The sequence below is a fragment of the Sinocyclocheilus grahami genome, unplaced genomic scaffold (genome assembly GCF_001515645.1).
Source record: "Sinocyclocheilus grahami isolate Dianchi unplaced genomic scaffold, SAMN03320097.WGS_v1.1 scaffold2229.1, whole genome shotgun sequence".
NCBI lineage: Eukaryota > Metazoa > Chordata > Actinopteri > Cypriniformes > Cyprinidae > Sinocyclocheilus > Sinocyclocheilus grahami.
The window spans coordinates 12,963-31,072 of NW_015507408.1; the positions used below are offsets into that span (position 1 = coordinate 12,963).

The 18,110-nt window shown below is 41.6% G+C and overlaps 1 protein-coding gene across 1 annotated transcript in view; it reads left to right on the forward strand.

The window, feature by feature from the left end:
- Nucleotides 1–2,620: 2,620 nt before the first annotated feature.
- LOC107574442 (cadherin EGF LAG seven-pass G-type receptor 2-like) overlaps nt 2,621–18,110 on the forward strand; it is a 52,641-nt gene continuing 37,151 nt past the window's right edge. The window contains exons 1-2 of the mRNA XM_016260880.1: nt 2,621–3,378; nt 4,460–7,205. Of these exons, the coding sequence (XP_016116366.1) occupies nt 2,623–3,378; nt 4,460–7,205 (3,502 nt within the window). The 5' untranslated portion in view covers nt 2,621–2,622. The remainder of the gene's footprint in view (nt 3,379–4,459; nt 7,206–18,110) is intronic.

Here is an 18,110-nt window from a genome sequence, read left to right on the forward strand (position 1 = left end):
TCTCTCTCTCTCTCTCTGGTCTGTAATCATGTTGTATTAAGACAGCGTCTGATTGGCTCTCGGTGACATCATCGCAGTGGGGGCGGAGCTTTTCTCCCACCATCAGAAGAACAAGTTTTCTTGTAGTCTCACCCGTCGCATACGCGTGTCAGGAATAAACGAGGAGCGGGTGATTATATAAATATATATATAAATATACACACGTATGTATGTATTATGACCATTGTCTTGCTGGTAATATTAAACTTTCTGCTCGAGTCCACGCAGACGAGTGTGTGTAACGTGTGAAGCAGCAAACACATTCCCCTCTCTGTCCATCTGGGAGCGTCAGACGGCTTCGTTGTTTTCTTCGGGGTGGATTATTATTTGTCGAGTTTTCTTTTGGTCTTTATTTTTTTTGTTTTTTGTAAAGCTTACAGTTTATGTTGTATTAGGGCCTCCAGCAACAATAAAAACAGGAAAAACTGAGCCTGCGTGCTTTGTGTTTGTATAAAACGTTTTCTGGTTTTCTCACGGGTCATATCACGATCACTCTCTTCTCACATAATCAGTTACACGTAATCAATATTTCATGAACCGTTATTCATTTTCTAAGTAGCCATATTAATCTTAGTGGAATGAATAGTCACATAAATCTGTTTGTGGTTGTCGAGGGGAGATTTACAGATTTGGTCATCTAGACGCAGTGAGACAAATCTTTATATACACGGAAGCTTTTTAAAAATCTTTCGAAACAATTGATCATGGCTTACTATTGATGAAATTAGAAAGATATGGTGTAAGAGGGCTAGCTTATTCATGGTTATGGAAGGTATCTTGAGGATAGATATCAATATGTTAGCATGAATCGTGATTTATTGAAGGTTACTTGTGGTGTACCACAAGGTTCGGTGTTAGGCCCTAAATGGTTTGTACTGTATATAAATGACATTTGTAAGGTGTCTAGAGTATTGAAAGTCGTCTTATGTTTTGATGAGATGCTAACAGGTTCTTACTGAGTTTTAGTAAAACAAAGTGTATATTATTTTATAATCAGCAAACCGTTAATAATGTGAGAAATGTGGATTAAAAAAATAAAATAGGTGTCAGTAAAATGTTTGGGTGTAATTGATAAATCATGTTGGAAAACATTAATAATGTCGAAATCAACTGTAGTGTTATATAAAAGCAGAATCAGAGTTCATTATCTATGGTATCGTTCTCTCACATGTTAATTATTGTATGGGAGTATAAGGAAACAAAATAAACAAATCCAATTTATGTTACAAAAGAGCTATAAGGATGTTCGTATCGTATTTATTTATTGATTCTTTACTACCAATTACTCCTGCTATTTATTTATTATTATTATTATTATATATATATAAAAAAAAACTTTTGCGACTTTGTCTATTTTTATTCTCAGAAAAAAATCGTGCGAGTTGCTGGGCAGATTAGAACATTTGCTAATATATGTGAGAACTTTATGATACGTGAAGTAAAATATTAATCGGATTTACTAAACGCTGGTGTTAAACCATAAGTCATATGTAGCATTAGTCAGTAATGTAAAGACTGAGTAGATGATTTACAGGGAAACGTGTTTACTTTGATCCAGGGTCTTCCTCCCTCTAGCGGTGAGCAAACGCACGCGCACTTCACAAGACCGGTGCAGCTGTTCATTTAAATACTCCAAATATGTGTACATATAAACGTATTGGTATTTAAATGTGATTATGTACAACAGACAAACACAATGAAACCCCAGCTTTCTGTGAGGTGAACGGAAGAAGGGACATGCGCCGACGCGCTCCGGCCAGCAGAGGGCGCCAGAACAACACTTCTGGAGCTTAAAAGCCGCATGTCTCCAGCTCACTCTGGCTTTACGCACAAACCTCTCTCACTGGTGCCCGAAATAATGCTCGTTTTACTGCGGGTTTCGAATGCATGACTTGTATTTGTGCATTCATAAACGAGTATTTTGTTTACATAGCTAAGCAGAAGAAACAACTCAACCAAACTATGACCATAAATATTTAATTTTAGTTTATAGTTAGTGCTATTTGGAGATTTTCCTTCCTGCTTGGTTGTATTTTGGGAACCAAATGAGAAAATCATGAGAGCGTTCTCTCACCAGAAGACAACGATTAAAAAAACACACAGAATGTGTAATGGTTTATACTGGGACTAATTGTTCACCTTCTATTGGTAGCTTGTTAAAACCAATACACCCTAATGGAATATGTCCCAAAACACACTACAGAGAACTAGTTTTAATGGTTTTAATGGTTGAAAGTTGATGGTTTGTAATGGTATTTGTAGTGGAAACTATTAGAATCTGTGTGATGGTTGTTTTTTCAGCAGGGCAGAACCAAAATATGTGACTTTTCCATAGATACGCGTCTTTAATTGATCTGAATGCGCAGCACTGGCCGGTTGTTTTGGGGCAATTGCAGTTGCCCTTTTAAGATCTGCCCCCTCTCCCTTTCTCTGTGAATCAGGTTTATGTTAATGATCCCCTCCCCAGACTCGATCCCTGCTCACTGGAGGTGTGTGTGTGTGTGGATCAGCATGGAGACTCCGCACGCCAACTTTGCGGAGAAAAACTGGCTTTAATTCATTCGCAGCATGCACCGAGGAGCGATGAAGCGGGGCTTGTTGCTCTTTGTTTTGGGGTGGCTCAAACTCCCGTGGCTCGTGGATTGCTTCGTTGTTCACGTGAGTGAGAATGCGGGAAAGGGCAGCGCGATCGCCGGTCTGGAGCGAAGCGCCGCTTGCGCGCTGGAGCAGCTCATCACGCCGCGCTTCGCCCGGAGTCTCCTGCGCCCGGATGCGGGTGTTCTGACTCTTTCTGACGCTTTGAACTGCGACTCGGTTCTTCTGAACCCGTTCAGCGTGTACGCGGTCGCGGAGTGTTTGGATAACGCGTCCGGTTTTAGACACCTCGTAACGAGTCGGTATGATGTGCACGTACACGGGAAGAACTGCGCGAGGGAACGCAAACGGGAATCGAATAACCTGGACGTGGAGATTATAAGTTTAACAGACGCGACTTCAAAGTGCCGCCAGGCGAACACTGCTGTTTTCCGGGTGTTTGGTGTGTTACCGGGCGACTGTAACGTAACCGGGACTTCAGCGCTTTATATCTCCAAAGGGATGCTGTTCACTTCCGCTCCGCTGTGTTTCACTCGCGACTCGTTGCTGGAGTTTACGCTGCGCTGCGAAAGAGGCGCACGTCGTGGTTTCGCGCATGCGCATTGGCGCGTGGGCCGCGGCCCTTTCACGCAAGCGCACCTGAGGAAGTTACTGCAGCGGGCCGCGGGTTCGAACTCGGGTCTGCTGAGCAGAAGGAAGAGGAACGTCAACAATAACCCTCAGTTCCAGCCTCCCATGTATCAGGTGTCCGTTGCGGAGAATCAACCAGCCGGGACTTTTGTTGTTGTTTTAAAAGCAGTTGACCCGGATGAGGGTGAAGCTGGAAGGCTGGAATATTTCTTAGAGGCATTGTTTGATAGTCGCTCCAACAATCTCTTCACCGTCGACTCGTCAAGCGGAGTCGTTTCCACCGTGGAGATACTAGATAGAGAAACTAAGGACATGCATGTTTTTAGGGTCACGGCGGTTGATCGTGGAACGCCACGACGTACGGCAATGGCCACTCTTACTGTAACGGTTAGCGATACGAACGATCACGACCCCGTATTTGAGCAGCAGGATTATAAAGAAAGCGTACGTGAGAATCTGGAGATTGGTTACGAGGTTCTAACTGTGCGCGCCACGGATGGTGACGCTCCCGTTAACGGAAACATCCTTTATCATTTGCTGAACAACAACAATGGGACTAACGATGTTTTTGAGATCGATTCCCGGTCTGGCGTTATTCGCACGCGAGGACTGGTTGACCGTGAAACGGTCGAATCCTATGTGCTTCTAGTCGAAGCCAACGACCAAGGACGGGATAAAAAGTGCCCATCCATAAAAAACAGTGTCTCACATGGCTCTGGGGGGTGAACAAAGGCCTCCTGTAGCGAATCGATGCGTTTTTTGTAAGAAAAATGTCCATATTCAAAACGTAATAATCACTGTAATGTAGCTTGCGCCAACAGTTGTACATGGAAGCAGTTCCGGGCGGAAGACGTATGAGTTCAGTGTTGCACATGCGCCGGTGAGTCTTGTGAAAAACAACGTTTGTTAACAGGAGCAAAGGGGGACTTCAGCGCTTTATATCTCCAAAGGGATGCTGTTCACTTCCGCTCCGCTGTGTTTCACTCGCGACTCGTTGCTGGAGTTTACGCTGCGCTGCGAAAGAGGCGCACGTCGTGGTTTCGCGCATGCGCATTGGCGCGTGGGCCGCGGCCCTTTCACGCAAGCGCACCTGAGGAAGTTACTGCAGCGGGCCGCGGGTTCGAACTCGGGTCTGCTGAGCAGAAGGAAGAGGAACGTCAACAATAACCCTCAGTTCCAGCCTCCCATGTATCAGGTGTCCGTTGCGGAGAATCAACCAGCTGGGACTTTTGTTGTTGTTTTAAAAGCAGTTGACCCGGATGAGGGTGAAGCTGGAAGGCTGGAATATTTCTTAGAGGCATTGTTTGATAGTCGCTCCAACAATCTCTTCACCGTCGACTCGTCAAGCGGAGTCGTTTCCACCGTGGAGATACTAGATAGAGAAACTAAGGACATGCATGTTTTTAGGGTCACGGCGGTTGATCGTGGAACGCCACGACGTACGGCAATGGCCACTCTTACTGTAACGGTTAGCGATACGAACGATCACGACCCCGTATTTGAGCAGCAGGATTATAAAGAAAGCGTACGTGAGAATCTGGAGATTGGTTACGAGGTTCTAACTGTGCGCGCCACGGATGGTGACGCTCCCGTTAACGGAAACATCCTTTATCATTTGCTGAACAACAACAATGGGACTAACGATGTTTTTGAGATCGATTCCCGGTCTGGCGTTATTCGCACGCGAGGACTGGTTGACCGTGAAACGGTCGAATCCTATGTGCTTCTAGTCGAAGCCAACGACCAAGGACGGGATCCCGGCCCCCGAAGTGCAACGGCGACCGTCCACATCATCGTGGAGGACGATAACGACAACGCGCCGCAGTTCAGCGAGAAACGCTATGTCGTTAAGGTTCCCGAAGACTTGTCGCCCAACACTGAAATCCTGCAGGTGACGGCGACAGACCAGGACCGCGGGAACAATGCCGTTGTCCATTTTAGCATAATGAGCGGCAACACAAGGGGCCAGTTTTACATCGATGCCCAAACGGGAAAATTAGATTTGGTGAGCCAGCTGGATTACGAGATGAATAAAGAGTACACGCTTCGCATTCGAGCGCAAGATGGTGGACGCCCGCCACTCTCCAACATCAGCGGTCTCATCACAGTGCAAGTACTGGACGTTAACGACAACGCTCCGATATTCGTAAGCACTCCTTTCCAAGCTACAGTGCTGGAGAACGTTCCAGTTGGATATTCCGTCATTCATATTCAAGCCGTAGACGCCGATGCGGGAGATAATTCCCGTTTGGAATATCATCTCACAGAGACCACGCCCAACTTCCCGTTCACCATCAACAACAGCACCGGCTGGATCGTCGTAGCATCGGAACTGGACAGAGAAAGCGTGGACTTCTATAGCTTCGGAGTGGAGGCGCGAGACCACGGAACGCCACCCATGTCCTCGTCCGCTAGCATCAGCATGACTATTCTAGACGTCAACGACAACAACCCTGAGTTCACACAAAAGGCCTACTACATGCGTCTGAACGAGGACGCGGCTGTAGGAACGAGCGTCGTCACCGTGTCCGCCATCGATCAGGATATTAACGGCGTTATTACGTATCAGATCTCGACTGGGAATACGAGAAACCGTTTTTCCATCACTAGCCAGAGCGGCGGAGGCCTGATTACACTCGCGCTACCGTTGGACTATAAACTGGAAAGACAGTACGTCCTCACCGTAACGGCGTCTGACGGCACGCGCTTCGACACCGCTAAGGTTTACGTTAACGTAACGGACGCTAACACGCACAGGCCGGTTTTCCAGAGCTCGCATTACACGGTCAACATCAACGAAGACCGGCCTGTCGGGACGATCGTAGTGATGATTAGCGCAACGGACGAGGACACGGGCGAGAACGCTCGAATCACGTACTTCATGGATGACAGCATCCCGCAGTTTAACATCGACCCGGATAGCGGTGCGGTAACCACGCAGATGGAGCTGGACTACGAAGATCAAGTTTCTTACACGCTCGCCATCACGGCTCGAGACAACGGCATCCCGCAGAAATCCGACACCACTTACTTGGAGATCCTGGTGAACGACGTGAACGACAACTCGCCCGTGTTCCTTCGTGACCGTTACTTGGGCTCAGTCTTGGAGGACATTCCCACCTTCACCAGCGTCCTGCAGGTGTCCGCGACCGACCGAGACTCGGGCCTCAACGGACGCGTCTTCTACACGTTCCAGGGCGGAGAAGACGGAGATGGAGACTTCATCATCGAGTCCACGTCGGGGATCGTACGAACCCTGCGACGCCTTGACCGAGAAAACACGCCCGTTTATAACCTCCAAGCCTTCGCGGTGGATAAAGGTGTTCCGCCGCTCAAGACGCCGGTTGATATCCAGGTGACCGTTTTAGACGTAAATGACAACCCGCCTGTGTTCGAGAAAGATGAGTTTGATATCTTCGTAGAAGAGAACAGTCCCATCGGGCTCGTGGTGGCCCACATATCTGCGTCAGACCCAGATGAAGGCAGCAACGCTCAAATCATGTACCAGATCGTCGAAGGCAACATCCCTGAGGTCTTCCAACTGGACATCTTCTCCGGCGAGCTCACCGCTCTGACCGACCTTGACTACGAGACGCGTTCGGAGTATATCATCGTAGTTCAAGCCACGTCTGCGCCGCTGGTCAGCAGAGCCACGGTCCACATCAAACTCATCGACAAGAACGACAACGTCCCCGTCCTCAAGAACTTCCAGATTATATTTAACAACTACGTAACCGATAAGACCAACAGCTTCCCGTCGGGTGTGATTGGCCGGATCCCGGCTCACGACCCGGACATCTCCGATCAGCTCCACTACAGCTTCCAGGCTGGAAACGAGCTGAATTTGGTGCTTCTGAACCAGAGCACCGGAGAGATCCGACTCAGCCGAGCCCTGGACAACAACAGACCGCTGGAGGCGTCCATGAAGATCTCCGTCTCGGGTAAGAACCTGCTTCAGATCTTTCAATTAGTGGTCGACCGATATTGGTTTTTTGAGAGCCGATGCCAGTATCTTATGGTGCTTTTCCACTGCATGGTACGGCGCGGTACGGCTCGGTACGGTTCACTTTTGGGGGGTTTTCCACTGGGTACAGTACCTGGTACTTTTTTTAGTACCACCTCAGTTGGGGTTCCAAGTGAACCGTACCGTTAACAAAACGTGACGTGTAAACTCTGCTGATCACGGATTGGCCGGAGAGAATCGTCACTACCTGCGTCACTGAACTTGCGACATAAACACAAAAGAACCGCTAGATTTAAATCAGCACAGCCAGCGAAGGATCGAACGCAACTGTTTTGAACGAGCGCACCTTTTTTTTAACAACCAAAAAGTTTTGTTGTCTGTTGCGGAAGAACAGACGTTCCTCTCGTTGATAGCAGAGGAGCGGATCCAGCGAGAGCACGATGGGGCGACACGGAATGAAAAAGTTTTTTTTAGGAGTCGTGGTAGTATAGGCGGGGCAACTATAACGACATGTAAATAATCCCGCCCACTCTAAAGCAGTACTAAACTGCTGTGGAAACGCAAACCGTGCCGAGCCGAACCGTGCCTTGCCGTACCGAGCCGAGTCGTACCACGCAGTGGAAAAGCACCATTAGAGAGCAGGGTGGCTGATATTAAACCGATATACCGTATTGACCCGAATATAAGACAATGTTTTTTTCTTGGAAATACATCTGAAAAAACGCGGTCGTCTTATATTCAGGGTCTAGACTTTGACATGTCAATAATACACCCACAACAATAGGTGGCGCCAAATACGCATAAAACGAGTGTGCCATGAAATACGTAATGTAATCAAGCGGCAACCTCCCGCTCTCTCTCGTGAAGCCAACAAGAAAGTGACTTAAACTGTAATTCATCGACTGGCCGCTAGAGGCTGGCTGCAAAAGAGAGTCAGTCCCATAGACACCCCATGTTAAAATGCCCAACTTTACAGCAGAAAAAAACATGTTTACAGCCTGGTTCAAAAAAATTATTTTGGTCTATATAGCTAATTTTGCCCTTCATGACAACTGTGAGGGGGGTTCATTTTTTAATAACTCATCCTTTTAAATTATTTTAAGCCTTAAAGTTCTGCATAATTAAGGGCGTGGCCACTTGAGTGACAGGTGGATTGCCGCTGCTGACACTGCCTCCGAGCAACCTACTATTAGATGGATAGCCTAAATGTCCTAATTCAGATGGGCTACCTGTTTTTTTGTTTTTTTTAATGGTATATCAAAAAGTGTATATTTTTTAAATGTGATTGTTGGTACATTTGACCAGTTTTTACCATACTTTCAAAACAAAAATTAAAATAGGAAAAATATGCCATATGAAAATAATTGAAGACAAAATGTGTTTTACTGAGAAAAAACAAGATTTCTTTTTTTAAAAGCCTTTTTCCAAAAGGTACATCTGAAAAAAGGGGGGTCGTCTTATATTCAGGCCAATACGGTATATATATCATTTTTATTAATTCTAATTAATATTTTAAGAAATTTGAAAATGATAAATGTGTAAATTAAGCTGAATTCGCACGGACCGACCGTCACACAGAAAACACGCGATCATGCAGGATACAAACGCGCACTTTATAAGATCTCACAGCTAAGTCTGCAAGGTTTGTGAAATTAAATGCTTATCAGACATTCAAAGATCTGTTTAAATGATCTAAACGTGTATTTGCTAAATGCTGGGTAAACAAGAAAGTATTACGTTTGCCTTTCTATTACTAATAATATAAAAGCAATCATTATAGTACTTTTTTTGTATAGCTTTTAATTCCTTTGTTTATAATCCTATCTGATTATTAGACAGACTTCTATTCCTATTAGAAAGAACTCTTAAATTATGACAGCAGACAATAAGTGTGAGCGCTGTGTGCTGTCGTTTTCAGAGCCGTCAAAATAAAAGTCCCGCCTCGGACACATCGGCCAAACAGATAAACTTATCGGCCGATGCCGATATTTGAAAAATGTCAAATATCGGCCGATATATCGGCCTTGGCAATATATCGGTCAACCACTATTTTCAATGTGCTTGTTTTGTAGGACTGAACGCTTGCGTGACATCTGTGCATTTGTAGGTCGGCAGTGATGTATAATACATGACCTTTGCTCCAACATGCAGTGGCTCGGTATTAATAAATGAGCGAGTGAATGGATTTTGGTTTAGCAGATCTGTCTCCATTTGCTTCAGGTTATTTGACATGGAAGCAGATCCAGTGTAGTGCACATTAATTGCTAGTCAAGAATGTGCAGCGATCGGTCTTCACGTGATTGCGTGACTGTGGCCTGATGGACGGCCGCTGGAGAAACACGCTCCGCTGCATTCATGAGTTTTGTTCATTCTGACAGAAAAGATGCATTACAAGCCAATTAATATGAGACAAAACTGCAGGACTAGGTCTGTTTTGTAGAGTTTTAATGGTGCTGACAGAAACGCTCGCTCAGTCAGTGATGTTTAAACATCTCTTTATTTTACAGGGCTCAATAATTCAAAGTATCCAAGACCGATTGTGTAAGTCTGTAAGACATAAAAACATGTAACACATCAAATGTTGAGATTTAGCACTGGTGCAGTGGATACACTGGCCCTCAGTGGCCCCGGGCATCAGGACATCCTCATTGTTGAGCCCTGATTTACATGCAGTTCAGCTGCTCTTTGTGTCTGTGAGGGTCAAGGGTCAGATGGCCAGCGCGGATCATCTCTCTATCAGTGGTGTAAGAGCTGTTAGCGGCCGTTAACACAGCGCCAGGACTTGTTTTTGTAGTGCTGAGCCTCGAGAGTGTGTTTAATGAAAGAGGAATAGGCCCAAGTGACACCTGAGCATGTGTGTGTGCGTGTGTGTGTGTGTGTATGCACTTATAGATTGATTCATACGTGTGTAACAGCTGCTGCCACGTCTCATCCAATCAGAGAGCAGCGCTCAGCGCTCGCATCACACCTGCTGAGAGGGATAAAAATACTGCTGAGGAGGAGTGTGTCATACTAGAGGTGTGTGTGTGTGTGTGTGAGTGAGTAAGTGAGTGAGTGAGTGTGTGAGAGTGAGTGTGACTGTGTGTGTGTGTGCGCGTGTGCGTGTGTGTGTGTGAGAGTGAGTGTGACTGTGTGTGTGTGACTGTGTGCGTGTGTGTGTGTGTGTGTGTGTGTGTGACTGTGTGAGTGTGCCTGTGTGTGTGAGTGTGAGAGTGAGTGTGACTGTGTGTGTGTGTGTGTGAGTGTGCGTGTGTGTGTGTGTGTGTGTGTGTGTGTGTGTGTGTGTGTGTGTGTGTGTGTGTGTGTGTGTGTGTGTGTGTGTGTGTGTGTGTGTGTGTATGTGTATGTGAGAGTGTGTGTGTGTGTGTGTGTGTGTGTGTGTGAGTGTGTGTGTGTTTTTCTGTCGTTGTGTTTGTGCTGTGAGTGTTTGTGATGCCTGCAGGTTGTTTTGTGTCGTGTGCATCAGGTTCAGTGTGTGTTTGCTCTTCAGATGATCATGTTTCCAGCATCTGTTTGGCAGATTATGAGATGCTGATGTGTCTTTCCCTGCCACACAGTAAATAGCAGTAAAGCCTTTGCCGAAGAAACACTGAGATGGGAATTATGTTCATGAGCGTTCATATTCAGATGCTTTTAGATATTCAGTGTTTATGTCTTTCAGTGTTCAGTGTTCTTCTGCTCTCTCTGTTAAATGTTCAAAGTCACTATGAATTCAGACGGCTTTCCCAAACCTTGTTAAAAGTAAGTGGCTGGTTGTGTTTCTGAGGTGTGTTTGAGTAACTGAAGTCATCTGCTTTCTCTGTAGGACACTTATGAAAGGAACACGCTGTCTTCAAGTTCTCGTAGATGTTGTATTTAGTTATCAGGCTCTTTAGAAGACTTTAGAAGTCCTCCTAAGAAGTTGCTTTATGAGCTTGAAGTCGTAATAATAATAATTATAATATTAGCTATCATCATAACTATGACGATAGCAATATTAGTCTCCACACCAAAAAAAAGCAGGCTGCATTCTGATTGGCTGTCAAAGTTTTTATCGTTCATCAGCTTGAACAAAAAAACCCTCGAAACGATTCTATCGATATCATTCGTCTCTACTGTTTTCGTTATGTTGTGGTGTGGAGTTCACTATTCTCCTGAAAGTAGAGCGATTATTAAAACTAACTGTATGGTTATAGTTATTGTTACAGTTATTTCTATTATTATAGTTTCATTATAGTTAATGTTTAGGTAAAATTGTGTTGATTATTAAAGTTGATTCATACATTTATTGTTATTATAGTCATTATCATTGTTATAGTTACTATTGTTATAGCGATTATTAAAACTATATCACGAAAGTACTCTCTTAGAGTTTGAGTAATTATTAAAAATGTTATGTTATTAGTTATCATTGTAGTTATCGTTATCATTATAATATTTTAGTTATCGTTATTGTTATAGTTAGTTATCATCATAGGTATTTTATTTATTTTTGCAGTTACCATTATAGTTATCCTTATAATTATTTCAGTTAGCGCTATTACTATAGTTATCGTTATAGTAGATATTAATTATCGTTATAGTTATCCTTATAATTATTGCTATCATTATAATTATTTCAGCTATCGCTATTACTATAGTTATTGTTATAGTAGATATTAATTATCGTTATAGTTATCATTACAGATTATTTCAGCTATCGCTATTACTATAGTTATTGTTATAGTAGATATTAATTATCGTTATAGTTATCATTACAGATTATTTCAGCTATCGCTATTACTATAGTTATTGTTATAGTAGATATTAATTATCGTTATAGTTATCATTACAGATTATTTCAGCTATCGCTATTACTATAGTTATTGTTATAGTAGATATTAATTATCGTTATAGTTATCATTACAGATTATTTCAGCTATCGCTATTACTATAGTTATTGTTATAGTAGATATTAATTATCGTTATAGTTATCATTACAGATTATTTCAGCTATCGCTATTACTATAGTTATTGTTATAGTAGATATTAATTATCGTTATAGTTATCATTACAGATTATTTCAGCTATCGCTATTACTATAGTTATTGTTATAGTAGATATTAATTATCGTTATAGTTATCATTACAGATTATTTCAGCTATCGCTATTACTATAGTTATTGTTATAGTAGATATTAATTATCGTTATAGTTATCATTACAGATTATTTCAGCTATCGCTATTACTATAGTTATTGTTATAGTAGATATTAATTATCGTTATAGTTATCATTACAGATTATTTCAGCTATCGCTATTACTATAGTTATTGTTATAGTAGATATTAATTATCGTTATAGTTATCATTACAGATTATTTCAGCTATCGCTATTACTATAGTTATTGTTATAGTAGATATTAATTATCGTTATAGTTATCATTACAGATTATTTCAGCTATCGCTATTACTATAGTTATTGTTATAGTAGATATTAATTATCGTTATAGTTATCATTACAGATTATTTCAGCTATCGCTATTACTATAGTTATTGTTATAGTAGATATTAATTATCGTTATAGTTATCATTACAGATTATTTCAGCTATCGCTATTACTATAGTTATTGTTATAGTAGATATTAATTATCGTTATAGTTATCATTACAGATTATTTCAGCTATCGCTATTACTATAGTTATTGTTATAGTAGATATTAATTATCGTTATAGTTATCATTACAGATTATTTCAGCTATCGCTATTACTATAGTTATTGTTATAGTAGATATTAATTATCGTTATAGTTATCATTACAGATTATTTCAGCTATCGCTATTACTATAGTTATTGTTATAGTAGATATTAATTATCGTTATAGTTATCATTACAGATTATTTCAGCTATCGCTATTACTATAGTTATTGTTATAGTAGATATTAATTATCGTTATAGTTATCATTACAGATTATTTCAGCTATCGCTATTACTATAGTTATTGTTATAGTAGATATTAATTATCGTTATAGTTATCATTACAGATTATTTCAGCTATCGCTATTACTATAGTTATTGTTATAGTAGATATTAATTATCGTTATAGTTATCATTACAGATTATTTCAGCTATCGCTATTACTATAGTTATTGTAGTTATTAATTATCGTTATAGTTATCATTACAGATTATTTCAGCTATCGCTATTACTATAGTTATTGTTATAGTAGATATTAATTATCGTTATAGTTATCATTACAGATTATTTCAGCTATCGCTATTACTATAGTTATTGTTATAGTAGATATTAATTATCGTTATAGTTATCATTACAGATTATTTCAGCTATCGCTATTACTATAGTTATTGTTATAGTAGATATTAATTATCGTTATAGTTATCATTACAGATTATTTCAGCTATCGCTATTACTATAGTTATTGTTATAGTAGATATTAATTATCGTTATAGTTATCATTACAGATTATTTCAGCTATCGCTATTACTATAGTTATTGTTATAGTAGATATTAATTATCGTTATAGTTATCATTACAGATTATTTCAGCTATCGCTATTACTATAGTTATTGTTATAGTAGATATTAATTATCGTTATAGTTATCATTACAGATTATTTCAGCTATCGCTATTACTATAGTTATTGTTATAGTAGATATTACTTATCGTTATAGTTATCATTACAGATTATTTCAGCTATCGCTATTACTATAGTTATAGTAGTTATTAATTATCGTTATAGTTATCATTACAGGTATTGCTATCATTATAATAATTTCAGTTATCGCTATTACTATAGTTATCCTTATAGTTATTAATTATCGTTGTACTCTAGTTATAGTTATCATTAGTTATTGGTATCATAATTATTTTAGTTTTAATTTCATCATTATATTTGTCATTATCGTTATCATTATTATTATTTTAGTTATCGCTATTTTTATAGTTAACATTATAGTTATTTTAATTATAGTTGTAGTTATCATTATAGATATTGTTTGTTGCTGTAGTTGTTTGTGGTGGGAATGTAACTCTAGTCGAATGAATGGCTTTATTTGGGTATTACTTGATCACTGCCGTGTCTTCTGCTATCGTGGTTGCTGTGGTTTGAGCGTTTAGCGTGTTGCAGTGTGTTTTCGGCGGTCAGGCTGGTTTCGGTCTCTCGTCTGTGTGTTGAGTGTGTTTCTGAGGTCATCAGTCAGAACTTCACCTCCTCGTGTTCACCTTCACTCTCTCTCTCTCTCTCTCTCTCTGCTGTTGTGTGTGTGTGTGTGTCTCTCGCCCCTCCTCCATGTCTTTCAGTGTCTTTTCTCTTGCGTGTGAATAATGCCGCTGAGAAATGCTTTTGTTAAGTGCTGAGTCGCCATGACGACCTCAACAGAGCCTGAGAAATGCCTGCTGGGTGGGGCGGGTCACAGTGCCAGTGTGTGTGTGTGTGTGTGACAACCCGCGGGCCTTTTAACATGCTAATGCTCCGAGACTCTCAGGCCTCCTGGACGGCCTCCATAATGAAGAGTAATGTGAAGAATGTGTGTGAGTGTGTGTGTGTGTGTGTGTGGCCACAAATAAATACAAATGACCCAGGAAGCGTCTTGTGTGTGTGTGTGTGTGTGTGTGCGTGTGTGTGTGTGTGTGTGTGTGCGTGTGTGTGTGTGTGTGTGTGTGCGTGTGTGTGTGTGTGTGTGTGTGCGTGTGTGTGTGTGTGTGTGTGTGCGTGTGTGTGTGTGTGTGTGTGTGCGTGTGTGTGTGTGTGTGTGTGTGCGTGTGTGTGTGTGTGTGTGTGTGCGTGTGTGTGTGTGTGTGTGTCGTCTTCTTGTTTCCTGTTCAAACTGAGGCAGTCAGACGTCAGTTGTCTGATCAGCACTGCAAACACACAAGTGATGCTGGATCTGTGCTGCTTCGGTCCGTGTGTAACAGCAGGGAAATGTGTTGCGTAGGAGGCGCGAGTGTGTGTGTGTGTGGTGTCTCTTGATTTCTCTGGATGGTTGTGAGTGGCTCTGAGCTCTTGATTTGTGAAGGTGTTTGTGAGCAGAGACTCAGACTGTCCTGATACTGACTGATTCAGTCCTGATGAACACATCTGTCCTGCTGCTGCTGCTGCTGCTGCTGCTGAGAGTGGAATGGATTTGTGCCGTGTGATTGGCTGATGAGGCAGAATTAGCCCCGCCCCCTGCTGAGGCTCCCACTCTGTTCCAGTCTGAGCTCAGGTGGAGGAAACACTTGTTTAGTTCCCATGACAACACACACTAACACTCACTCGTATGTACACACACACACACACACACACACACTCACTATCGCTCACACACTCACAAATACAAACTCACTATTGCACTCACTAGTGTTGGGTAAGTTACTCAAAAAAGTAATCCACTACAAAGTACTAATTACTTCTTTAAAATTGCAATTTGATTACATTACTGATTACTGCGTTTAAAAAGTAATCACTTTCTAAAAAGTAATATACTTTGAAGTTACTTTCAAGTTTACTTTACTTTTCAAGTTATCAAAGCTCAAAAACACTACGTAGTGATACTCTTAGGCTAGTTCTTTCATTCATTTAATATTGACTGAAAAATGACAAGTATTATTTGTATAAACTCGCAATATCAACAAAACTTGTTTTTTTTGGTTTTGTAAAATAAAGGAAACAAATAGGGTGCGCTTTCTGCATTCGAATATCTTCCTGAAACGAGTCACTAAAATGAGGAATATATCTAAAGAAAGCTTGAAGTGTCTATTTTTTAAATGAAGTAAGTCATGTCGAAAACATATATTCTCTGATCAAATAATCCGTATGAAACCAACGCGAGGTACAGTCTTTCCCGCCTGAGCTCAGCTGTGACGTGATCATGCCGTCGCGCACTATAAGATCATCATCCACGCGAAACCAAGCTCGAGACGCGCGAGCATGTTAAAGTCCACATCACCTCTGTAAACAAAGAAAGATTCAAGTTCATCTCGGCTACTTTTTGTTTTTGGAAGAAGACGCGCTGTGAGGAATAAGCCTAGAGTTTACCTCAGAAGAAGAGTGCGATGCGACGGGGCTTGATCCAGCGGAGGATCTCATTCTGAGTCATTTACACTTCTGTCAGTGTTTCTGTGACATAAACTTACTGTACACATTCACTTGTTGAACTTTTCCCAAACTATAATGCCAGACTAAAATATGTGAAATGGAGTGCAACATTTGGAAATATGATAGGCAAACTTTCATAGCATTTAATGTTGTAGGACTCGTCTGCATTTTAGCTCGCAATCTCCGGTGATTTATTAAAGGGCATACTGACGCGCAAAACATGATTTTTACTTCATATTTTTAACACTGCATTTGTAACTTAAGTAACGTACTTTTGTTGACATTAGTAACTGTAATCAAATTACATAAATTTAAAATGTAACGCATTACTTTACTGCGTTACCAGGAAAAGTAATTAGAATACAGTAACTCGTTATACCCAACTCTGGCACTCACGGATGTACACACACACACACACACAAACAAACACACACACACACGCAAACACAAACACACACACACACACACACACACACACATTTTTATGGTTTATGGGGACTCTCCATAGGTGTAATGGTTTTTATACTGTACAGACCGTATATTCTATTGCCCTACACCAACCCTACCCCTAAACCTACCCCTCACAGGAGACTTTCTGCTATTTCAGATTTTCAATACACTCCATTCTGTGTGATTTATAAGCGTTTTGAAAAGTGGGGACATGGGGTAATGTCCTGAAAAGTCACCTTCTCCTTGTAATACCTGTCATACCTTTGTCATAACACACACAGACACACAAACACACACACACACACACACACAGGTTTGTTTTTATGGTTTATGGGGACTCTCCATAGGTGTAATGGTTTTTATACTGTACAGACCGTATATTCTATTGCCCTACACCAACCCTACCCCTAAACCTACCCCTCACAGGAGACTTTCTGCTATTTCAGATTTTCAATACACTCCATTCTGTGTGATTTATAAGCGTTTTGAAAAGTGGGGACATGGGGTAATGTCCTGAAAAGTCACCTTCTCCTTGTAATACCTGTCATACCTTTGTCATTATACACATTTATGTCCTCATTTGTCACAAAAACGCGTACACTATTGCACACACACACACACCCACTCTCTCACACACACACAAACAAACACACACGCAAACACACACACACACACACAAACAAACACACACGCAAACACACACACACACACACAAACAAACACACACGCAAACACACACACAAACACACCCACACAAACACACACACACACACAAACACACAGGTTACTTATGTAACCATGGTTCCCTGAGTAGGGAACGAGACACTGCGTCCTCTAGGGGTCGCGTACACTATTGCACACACACACACACACCCACTCTCTCACACACACACACACACTGATGAATATGCAGGTGGTTTAATGGAAGTGGGCGTGTCTGAGATCCTCTGATTGGTCCGTGGCAACTTAAGAGCTGGAATATTGTTACCATAGCAACAAGATGAATGTGATTAATGTTTTTAGATACCTAGAGTTGATTATAGATGCTAATAGAGTGAAAATGAGTCTGATAACACGAATAACAAAATCACATCTATCTATCTATGTGTTCTAAACTGAAAACGGTGTGAGTCAGCAGGCAAAGTCTGAACAGAAAGAGAAAGCGGTGTGAGTGATGAAGAGCGGCGGACTCATCCTCAGATGTAGGTCACAGATCGACCTCCACTCAAACACTGCAGATCTGAGGCTCCACAGGAATTCTGGGAGTTTTTCACCAGGCTGATGATGAGAGGATGATGCTGAATATATATCTGATTCACACACACACACACACACACACACACACACACACACACTCTCACACACACACTCACTCACACACA